This window comes from Polypterus senegalus, chromosome 5, assembly GCF_016835505.1.
Source record: "Polypterus senegalus isolate Bchr_013 chromosome 5, ASM1683550v1, whole genome shotgun sequence".
NCBI lineage: Eukaryota > Metazoa > Chordata > Cladistia > Polypteriformes > Polypteridae > Polypterus > Polypterus senegalus.
The window spans coordinates 199730609-199741266 of NC_053158.1; the positions used below are offsets into that span (position 1 = coordinate 199730609).

Genomic DNA, 10658 nt, shown 5'->3' on the forward strand with positions numbered 1-10658 from the left:
CGTGAATGGATTGCTTTCTCGTAGATCCTGAGTTGTATTATATCACGGACTTAATCACTGAGTGCGTCCAGTGAAAGAATAAACTGACGTAAAGCTTTTGTTTTACTCCTTGAAATGTCATTGGCCGGTCACAGGCGTAACAATAGTAATAATAATGGGGAGAATCACGCTGTAGCTCTTGAGTCAATGGCTGCAGCTGCTCAGTAGTCGACCGTGCTTCTTTTTTTTACTACGACTACATAGACCCCGCCCCTCTGTACACACATACCCACGCACACACATACATACACACACACACACACACACACACACAGTTAAACACGCATGCCTTCTTTCTTTAGTGTATGAACTACCGCCTGTCGACTTTTCACATAGTTCTTAACCATTGGTCAATAGATATCCTTTCTGCGTCAAGCAATTCCCGTCCCGCCGAGGCGCATCTTCCCCACCATTCTGTATGGAGGAGCAAGGGTTAAATACCCTACGACACTTTGGCGGGAAAGCGATGTGGGTGGGGCGTAGAATATAGTGCTGGCGAATAAAATCCTCTAGCGCCAGTGCCAGCGCTCTTGCAGCAATTGATAGACGCAGAGAGTGTCTCGCTGAAGCCGCTGTTCCTCGCTTCGTTCTTCCTTTTGCTTCTGCACTCGACTGGCTTTGGATTATTACTATTAATATTATCACAATTACCTGGAACTTCGCGTTTACCTGACACATAAATTATTGGACTCGGTAAGGACTTGATTTGGATTTGTAAGCTGTCACTTTCTGTTTTGGATACAATTTGGGTGAAAGCGTCTCCTACGCATTTTTATACTCTTTTTAAAGGGACGTGCGCTTAAGTTTGCTGCCATCGGTAGATTTTTCAGCATTACCCTTCTGATTTTTTTTTTTAAATATATGTTACAAATAACCTATTTGACAGATTGCACTGAGAAGGAGTGTTCTCTTTTCATGTGGGTCTCCTTACTCCTCGTTTGACACCAGGACGCCGGATCGGCGTCGATTCGCTTCTTGCAGCTGAACGTTTTCGCTTTCCTAAGGTGACACTTTTGTCCTATTTTATTTCCTCCTATAGGCGGCCGAGATGCCAATGCACGCCAGTTATCCCAGTAAAAACTACGACTACGATTACGACTCCATACAGCCGTACTTCTATTTTGACACCGAGGAGGAGGACTTCTATCAGCAGCAGCAGCAGAACCGGGTGCAGCCCCCGGCCCCCAGCGAAGACATCTGGAAGAAGTTCGAGCTGCTGCCTACGCCTCCGCTTTCTCCCAGCCGACGGAGCTCGCTTTCTGTTGCCATCCCGTCGGTCACCGAGCAGTTGGAGATGGTTACGGAGTTTTTGGGGGACGACGTGGTGAACCAGAGTTTTATCTGCGACGGCGACGACGACTCGCAGGCTTTTCTCAAGTCAATAATCATTCAAGACTGTATGTGGAGCGGATTCTCGGCGACTGCCAAGTTGGAGAAAGTGGTCTCGGAGCGACTGGCCTCCATTCAGGCTGCCAGGAAGGAGTCGACCGCTGGCGTTAATGCCAACCTCAATACCCACTATCTGCAGGACCTGAGTGCCGCGGTCGTGGAGTGCATTGACCCCTCGGTCGTATTAACATTTCCCTTGAATGACAGCTCCAGGTCGTGCGCCGAGACTCCGCCGTCCCCGCTATCAGAAGACACGCCGTCAAATACTTGTAGTAGTGTGAGCAGCGGCAGCGATTCCGGTAAGTCTAACCAGGGCACTGAGTGGGACGACCCCATCAAACACACGGGGGCGTGTAGAGACATAGTAGTTCACACATGGTTAATACCGCCGTAAGGCAATCCAGTCGTTTGAATAAATACTTACAACATGCATCAAACGTTTTTCCCATTTTGGGTCGCGGAGCGCCTGCCCACTCTCCCTTAGTTTGTGGGAAGCACACACCCGGGTCTGTCAGTTCCCCAGCTTGATTTGTTTAAATGTAGTTCTGGGCATCGGCGCAGGATTACAGTCAGCGCTGAAATGTTTTATAGCGGTGATTCATAGGAAAGGGTCTGTGGTGTAGTATAGCGAGGCTGTTCAAGGATATAAAAGAAACGTGGCGGCACTTGGGCTTTAGCTCCCTGGTGACCTTGTAACTGGATGGGCGACTAGCACTCTCCGAACTTGGGAGGCGAAGAGGACTGTTAATGTGCAGACCTCTCACACGGGCCATATGGCAGCACTGACGGGCTATATATGTACGAAGTGGATTCAACTGTTGTCATTTGCATGCTACTCTAGACAAATAAGATCTGTACAGATCTAAAGAATTTTGAATATTTTGGGGGGTGAGCCGATGAAGATTTAGTAGTCTTTAAAAAAAAAAAAATCAGCCACTGGCTCATATCTCAAAGCGCTATAACGCATTGCTTTTTTTTTTCTCTTCACAGATGAAAATGACGATGACGACGATGATGATGAAGACGATGATGATGAAGATGAGGAAGAGGACGACGAGGAAATCGACGTTGTGACAGTAGAAAAAAGACAGCCAACTAAACGAACAGATCCCAGCTCGGGGGCTGCTTCTGCCCCCCACAGAGCACACCATAGTCCCCTTGTTCTGAAGAGGTGTCACGTTTCCACTCAACAGCACAACTACGCAGCCCACCCATCCTCTAGGAACGAGCAGCCATCTGTCAAAAGACTAAAGCTAGAGAGCACACGGGTACTTAAGCAAATCAGTAACAACAGAAAGTGCTGGAGTCCCAGGACATCTGACACGGAGGAGAACGACAAGAGGCGGACACACAATGTCCTGGAGCGCCAGAGGAGGAATGAACTTAAGCTGAGCTTTTTTGCGCTGAGAGATGAGATACCTGAAGTGGCTAATAACGAGAAAGCCCCTAAAGTGGTCATATTGAAGAAAGCGGCAGAATGCATTTTCAGTATGGAGACAGATGAGCAGAGGCTTGTAGCCGTAAAAGAACAATTAAGAAAGAAAAACGACCAGTTGAGACTCAGACTTGAACAGCTAAGGACCTCTCACATCTATTTGTAAAGACCTTGTTTTATTATTATTTTTTTTTTCTGGGACATTTCCAAGGTTCTAAGTTTATTTTATTTTATTTTTTTAATGAACAGGATCATTGTTTTTAAGACTGCTTGCCAATGCATGCTTAATGCAGATTTGAAAAGAAAAGGACTTGAATACTACACAACCTTGGTTTTGAAACGAACCAAAAACCTCAAACTGCCTCAATGGGACACACTCCGGTTTTATTTTATTTTTTATTTACAGATAATTTTGTATTTAAGTCATTTATTTTTCTTAAAAAATAATAATAATAATAATAAAAAAAGTACTTGAGAAATAGATAAATAAATGTTCTATGACCTGTTGTACATAGTTAATCTTTTCAGAAAGTTGTATTTACTGTGTAATCATCTTGTTTTTATATACTTTTTTTTTTTTGCTTGGTTTGGTTTCACCAGATATGTCTTTTTTGATTCTGAATCTTATTTAAATACAGTGCTTATTGTTTTAATGTTTTTCTTTTGTTTGGTAGCTCATTCCACACTTCTTTTCTTTTCGTTGCTTTGTATTCTATACCTTCCTTGCTCAGTGCTAATTCAACCGAACCCTTCAATGTCAGTCAGTCACTTTCCAACCCGCTATATCCTAACACAGGGTCACGGTGGGGTGTCTGCTGGAGCCAATCCCAGCCAGCACAGGGTGCAAGGCAGGAACAAACCCTGGGCAGGGCACACACACACACACCAAGCACACAATTTAGGGTCGCCAATGCACCTAACCTGCATGTCTTTGGACTGTGGGAGGAAACCCACGCAGAAACGGGGAGAGCCCCGGGAAGTGAACCCATGTCTCCTTACTGTGAGGCAGCAGTGCTACCCACTGTGCCACCATGATGCCCGCCGAACAATACAGTACTATGAAAATAATGGAAAACATCCATCCATTACCCAACTCGCTATATCCTAACTTAGGGTCATGGGGGTCTGCTGGAGACAATCCCAGCCAGGACAGGGCACATGGCAGGAACAAACCCTAGACAGGGTGCCAGCTCACCGCAGGGCACACACACACACACACACACACACACTAGGGACAATTTAGGATCGCCAGTGCACCTAACCTGCATGTCTTTGGACTGTGGGAGGAAACCCATGCAGACACGGAGAGAACATGCAAACTCCATGCAGGGTGAACCTGGGTCTCCTAACTGCAAGGCAGCAGTGCTACCCACTGCGCCACCATACCACCCTCAGAACAATATAGTACTTTGAAAATAATGGAAAACATCCATCCATCCATTATCCAATCGGGTATATCCTAAGACAGTGTCATGGGGTGTCTGCTGGAGCCAATCCCAGCCAACAAAGGGTGCAAGGCAGGAACAAACCCTGGGCAGGGCACACACACCAAGCACACAATTTAGAATCGCCAATGCACCTAACCTGCATGTCTTTGGACTGTGGGAGGAAACCCACGCATACACGGGGAGAACATGCAAAAAAGGGAGGACCTGGGAAGCGAACCCGGGTCTCCTAACTGCAAGGCAGCAGTGCCACCCACCCTTCATTGTTTTGTACACAAATAAGAGTTGCCATTTGAACAAAAAAAAGACCTACCATTTTTTGATATCAGTTGTCCATTAAGACAAAAATGCCACCAAGGGATGGTGGAAAGGTCCATAACTGGGATTTTTAAGCACTTTTTATTTTTTCCGTTCATCTCCAGGTTTCTATGTTGAAACTTGACAGATTGCTTTTCTTACAAAGTTTGCTATTAAGATTGCTCTTCTAGTGAGAAGTCAAGCAAAAAGACACCTTTTATTGGCTAACTAAAAAGATTATAATTCAAAAAAAAAAACCCTAACCCTAATTCATAATGGGTGACACGGCACGACACCCTAAAGCAGGGGTCGCCAACTCCGGTCCTGGAGGTCCACCGTGGCTGCAGGTTTTCATTCTCACCCTTTTCTTAATTAGTTTTTGCTGCTAATTAACTTCTTTTGAATTCATTTTAATTGATTTGCTCTTGAAGACTCCGCCCCCTTAATGGTTTCTTTTTCCTTCGTTAGCAGCCAATGAATAATGAGATACAAAACGAGCCAAAACAACTGGCAGGGCCGTTCTTAGGGCGTTGGGGGTCCTGGGCATAATTAGACTGCGTGTAGTATTAGCTACAGTTCAGCCAGATTTGACCAGTTTCCACTGGGCACCGCGTGTGCAAAATGTGCAGTGCAGTGGTGCATATTTTTATAAATTTTAGAGCATTTTATTTATTTATTTTTTTGTCACAATTAAAAAGTGTGTTTTTTTTTTATACCGCTTTCCATTTTTTTCTACCAAATGAAAACTTAGGCTGAAGAACATTCCAGAATAAAGCTCAAGAAACGAAGTCAACTCTTTGCGCTTTAAAGCTTGCAAAATCTTTAATTAAGGCCGAGTAATCAAGCGACTGGACAACGTCTCGCTCAATGGACATTAACGCTAAAGCGTTCAATCGTTCTTGTAACGTGGTTGTCCTGAGGTAATTCTTGATTATCTTTAGCTTAGAAAAGCTGCGTTCCCCAGCAGCGACAGTAACTGGTATGTCACTCGTTGCTTACTGCTGGTCGGTTTTGAACGGAATCAGTAGGTGAATGCACCTCTTCGGCCACGACAAATTTCAGCAAAGCTCCCTTTTGTGTCTCAATAAAGGCTACATCGTCTGCCTTTTTCTTTCGTTTTGCAGCACCGGATGGATAACCGCGTTTCATATTAATATGATGCGTGCGAAACTGCTAAGCGTGAATAAGACGAGATTCTGGCGAGTACGATAAGGCGAAAAAGGGAAGAAAGCGTTAAACGCGACAGAAAAACACGGGAAGAAGTCCGCGCCCACGCTCACGATGCAACCGTGGTCTAGAATGGAATGGTCTCCTGCGACGAGAGCACTCTATTTATTGATTTTCGTGGGGGCGTGTCATAACAAGGCTCCGCCTTCACCCGTGCAGGGCCCTGGCCATAGCGAACGCCCCAAGTCCCAGTTCCCTGTTGCAGCGTCCCTGCCCCGGGAGAGGGCAGTTAGCTTAGCATTAAACTTCGTAGTACAGATACGTAGCTTGTGTCGATCTTAAAAAAAACCTCGAATGGTGGGGCCCCTTTTGTATCGGAGGGCCCCGGGTGACTGCCCTGCTCGCCCATGCCTAAGAACGGCCCTGCAACTGGTGTCCATCATACAATATCTGAAAATAAAGAAAGGTGAAAGTGTCAGGAATGTTGGTCGGCTGAGGTCCACAAAACATTTTAATGGAGCTCTGAAAAAGGAGAAAATGAACAATTTAGGAAATGTCTGCTATTGTCTCACAAGGAGAGCAGCAACAAGCCACGGAATTAAAGAAATGGGTGTAATTAACGACAAGACTCGGCCCCGAATGAAGCAACTGGTTGGAGTTTGAGGCCCTGGTGTAGTTGGTCTTCTGTTGGCTCCCTCACTTCACATCTCAGTTCTGCTTGGGTGCCATTTAAGGAAAGAAATGAAGAAATTCAGGGGAACATCCATCCATCCATTTTCCAACCCGTTGAATCTGAACACAGGGTCACGGGGGTCTGCTGGAGCCAATCCCAGCCAACACAGGACACAAGGCAGGAACCAATCGCGGGCAGGGTGCCAACCCACCGCAGGACACACACAAACACACCCACACACCAAGCACACACCAGGGCCAATTTAAAATCGGCAATCCACCTAACCTGCATGTCTTTGGACTGTGGGAGGAAACCCACGCAGACACGGGGAGAACATGCAAACTCCACAACTGCGAGGCAGCAGCGCTACCCACTGCGCCACCGTGCTGCCCCTTCAGGGGAACAAATCAATTAAAATGAATTCAAAAGAAGTTAATTAGCAGCAAAAACAGGCCACTCATTAAGAAAAGGGTTAGAATGAAAACCTGCAGCCACTGCGGCCCTCCAGGACCGGAGCTGGTGACCCCTGCCCTATAGTAGTCCAGACATACAAGATTGCTCTTATATTAAAGTTACAGTCGGTACGGAAAGTATTCAGACCCCCTTCAATTTTTCACTCTGTTATATTGCAGCCATTTGCTAAAATCATTTCAATTAATTTTTTTCCTCATTAATGTACACACAGCACCCCATAATGACAGACAAAAAAAAGAATTTTTGAACTTGTTGCAGATTTAAAAGTAAAACTGAAATCTCACATGGTCCTAAGTATTCAGACCCTTTGCTCAGTATTTAGTAGAAGCCCCCTTTTGAGCTCATACAGCCAGGAGTCTTCTTGGGAAAGATGCAACAAGTTTTTCACACCTGGATTTGGGGATCCTCTGCCATTCCTCCTTGCAGATCCTCTCCAGTTCTGTCAGGTTGGATGGTAAACGTTGGTGGACAGCCATTTTTAGGTCTCTCCAGAGATGTTCAATTGGGTTTAAGTCAGGGCTCTGGCTGGGCCATTCAAGAAGAGTCACAGAGTTGTTGTGAAGCCACTCCTTCGTTATTTTAGCTGTGTGCTTAGGGTCATTGTCTTGTTGGAAGGTAAACCTTCGGCCCAGTCTGAGGTCCTTAGCACTCTGGAGAAGGTTTTTGTCCAGGATATCCCTGTACTTGACCGCATTCATCTTTCCCTCGATTGCAACCAGTCGTCCTGTCCCTGCAGCTGAAAAACACCCCCACAGCATGATGCTGCCACCGCCATGCTTCACTGTGGGGACTGTATTGGACAAGTGATGAGCAGTGCCTGGTTGTCTCCACACACTGAGGAGAGGCAAGACACACGACAGCCCGCATGGAGTTTGCTAAAAGACACCTGAAGGACTCTGAGATGGTGAGAAATAAGATTCTCTGGTCTGATGAGACCAAGATAGAAGTTTTTCACCTTAATTCTAAGCGGTATGTGTGGAGACAACCAGGCACTGCTCATCACTTGTCCAATACAGTCCCCACAGTGAAGCATGGCGGTGGCAGCATCATGCTGTCGGGGTGTCTTTCAGCTGCAGGAACAGGACGACTGGTTGCAATCGAGGGAAAGATGAATGCGGCCAAGTACAGGGATATCCTGGACAAAAACCTTCTCCAGAGTGCTAAGGACCTCAGACTGGGCCGAAGGTTTACCTTCCAACAAGACAATGACCCTAAGCACACAGCTAAAATAACGAAGGAGTGGCTTCACAACAACTCTATGACTGTTCCTGAATGGCCCAGCCAGAGCCCTGACTTAAACCCAATTGAGTATCTCTGGAGAGACCTAAAAATGGCTGTCCACCAACGTTTACCATCCAACCTGACAGAACTGGAGAGGATCAGCAAGGAGGAATGGCAGAGGATCCCCAAATCCAGGTGTGAAAAACATGTTGCATCTTTCCCAAGAAGACTCCTGGCTGTATGAGCTCAAAAGGGGGCTTCTACTAAATACTGAGCAAAGGGTCTGAATACTTAGGACCAGGTGATATTTCAGTGTTTCTTTTTTAATAAATCAATTTCAAAATTTATTTATTTTTTGTCTGTCAATATGGGGTGATGTGTGTACATTAATGAGAAAAAAAAATAATTTAAATGATTTTAGCAAATGGCTGCAATATAACAGAGTGAAAAATTGAAGGGGGTCTGAATACTTTCCGCACCCACTGTACCTGCTAAGCACTTGAATTGTGAACTATGCTTGTGTCCACATTTTAATAAACTTGTTAGTCTGCTTTTATAACTTGCATCTATCAGTTATACGGGAAGAACTGCACATTTCTTTAATGCGTTAATGTATAACAGAAGCCCTTTTGTGTCTCAGCTTTTAAATCCCGGCTAAAGACTCGCTACTTCAGTTTAGCACACCCTGACCAGAGCTACTGACTTACTGTACAGACTGCATCTCCATTGTCGGTCATTAGCACTAAAACATAAGTTACATGATCGTTATAATTTGATACTAACCCTCCTCACCTATTCTGTTTCTCTTCTTGGTACTCAAATCTGCCCCTTGGTGCCACGGCCCACCTGCCAAGTTGTTTTGCCTGCCTAATGTAAAGTCGTCACTGATGGAGGATCGCAGGAATCATGGGAAAGAGGGCTCCTTTCATCGGATTGGCTGGCCCAGTGCTGTTTCAGCTGTGGAATGGCCAAATGGGGCAGGCAGCTTGATGGCTGAGGTCTCCAGGCCTCTAAACAAATCCAAACCCTATTATGTGATATCATCTACTGTTAATTCTGCTACGTACTTCTAAATTTTTTATTTTTATACTGTATTGAGGATTTGTTCTGTTCTGCGTATTGTATTGACCCCCTTTTCTTTTTGACACCCACAGCACGCCTAACCTACCTGGTAAGGGGTCTCTTTTTGAGCTGCCTTTCCCAAGGATTTTTCCATTTTTTTTCCCCTACAAGGGTTTTTGGGAGTTTTTCCTTGTCTTCTTATAGAGTCAGGGCTGGGGGGCTGTCAAGAGGCAGGGTCTGTTAAAGCCCATTGCGGCACTTCTTGTGTGATTTTGCTATACAAAAATATATTGTATTGTATTGTAAAAGTGATAATGTCCACATATAATCAAAATATAGAAAGAACATAAGAAGTCATTTGAATAGAGTCCGGCCACAAAACGAGTAAAATGAGGAAGGCACTCAGTAGCTGTGTGAAAGGAATCCTTTTTATTGAACACTTGTATATTTCTACATTTTCGTGATATACTGAGTTTTTGGTTATCCTTTTGAAAATATTTAAAGAAAAATTGTATAAATAAATTATTTTATGAGTTGCCTTTAGGGGCATATCTGGGGAATCCCTTTTCTTTAAGCATATTTTAAATCCCAGTTTCAAGGATATGCACTGCAGGGTCTGTTTTGGTTCCCAGACTTTTTAGCAGGCAGCCCAGTTCTTGTCCATCAGTCACATGGTTTTATATACAGTATATATATTTATTAAAGTTTACATTTAGTTATTCTGTGCAAATTTGATATCCATCCATTATCCAACCCGCTATATCCTAACTACAGGGTCTGCTGGAGCCAATCCCAGCCAGATGAATTAATAAGTGAATATAGATAAATGGGGGCGGCACGGTGGCGCAGTGGTAGCGCTGCTGCCTCGCAGTTAGGAGACCCGGGTTCGCTTCCCGGGTCCTCCCTGCGTGGAGTTTGCATGTTCTCCCGTGTCTGCGTGGGTTTCCTCCGGGTGCTCCGGTTTCCTCCCACAATCCAAAGACATGCAGGTTAGGTGGATTGGCGATTCTAAATTGGCTCGTGGGTGTGTTTGTGTGTGTCCTGCGGTGGGTTGGCACCCTGCCCGGGATTGGTTCCTGCCTTGTGCCCTGTGTTGGCTGGGATTGGCTCCAGCAGACCCCCGTGACCCTGTATTCGGATTCAGCGGGTTAGAAAATGGATGGATGGATATAGATAAATGGAGAAGAACAAGAAATGGGGAGAGAATCTGCTTCCTCAGTACTTTAAATGTTTAAAATATTACTGATTTGGTCCTGCCAGCTTTTGAAAAAGTTCTGCACAGATCCTCTCAGTGAGAATTTGATTTTTTTCTAATTTCAGATAAAATATAACATCAGTTACCCACTGACTTAGAATGAGAGAGTTAGGATTCTTCCAGTTCAGCAAGATAAGTCTGCATGCCAATAGTATAGTGAAGGCGATCGCAGTTTGTTTGTCCTTCTCCACTTTAAGCCCC

The 10658-nt window shown here is 45.0% G+C and overlaps 1 protein-coding gene across 1 annotated transcript; it reads left to right on the plus strand.

Annotated features, from left to right (window-relative positions):
• Positions 1-550: 550 nt before the first annotated feature.
• Positions 551-3521, plus strand: LOC120529802 (transcriptional regulator Myc-like). The gene is made up of 3 exons (XM_039753965.1): positions 551-732; positions 1079-1727; positions 2419-3521. The coding sequence occupies exons 2-3, from the start codon at positions 1088-1090 to the stop codon at positions 3027-3029; spliced, it is 1251 nt and encodes a 416-aa protein (XP_039609899.1). The 5' UTR covers positions 551-732; positions 1079-1087; the 3' UTR covers positions 3030-3521.
• Positions 3522-10658: the final 7137 nt, after the last annotated feature.

What these genes read in the sequence shown, in the direction of transcription:
- LOC120529802 (XM_039753965.1), top strand. Translation starts at nt 1,088, where the DNA reads ATGCCAATGCACGCCAGTTATCCCAGTAAAAACTACGACTACGATTAC. An exon ending in GAGCAGCGGCAGCGATTCCG is followed by an intron (nt 1,728 to 2,418) that starts GTAAGTCTAACC and finishes TTCTCTTCACAG; the next exon opens with ATGAAAATGACGATGACGAC.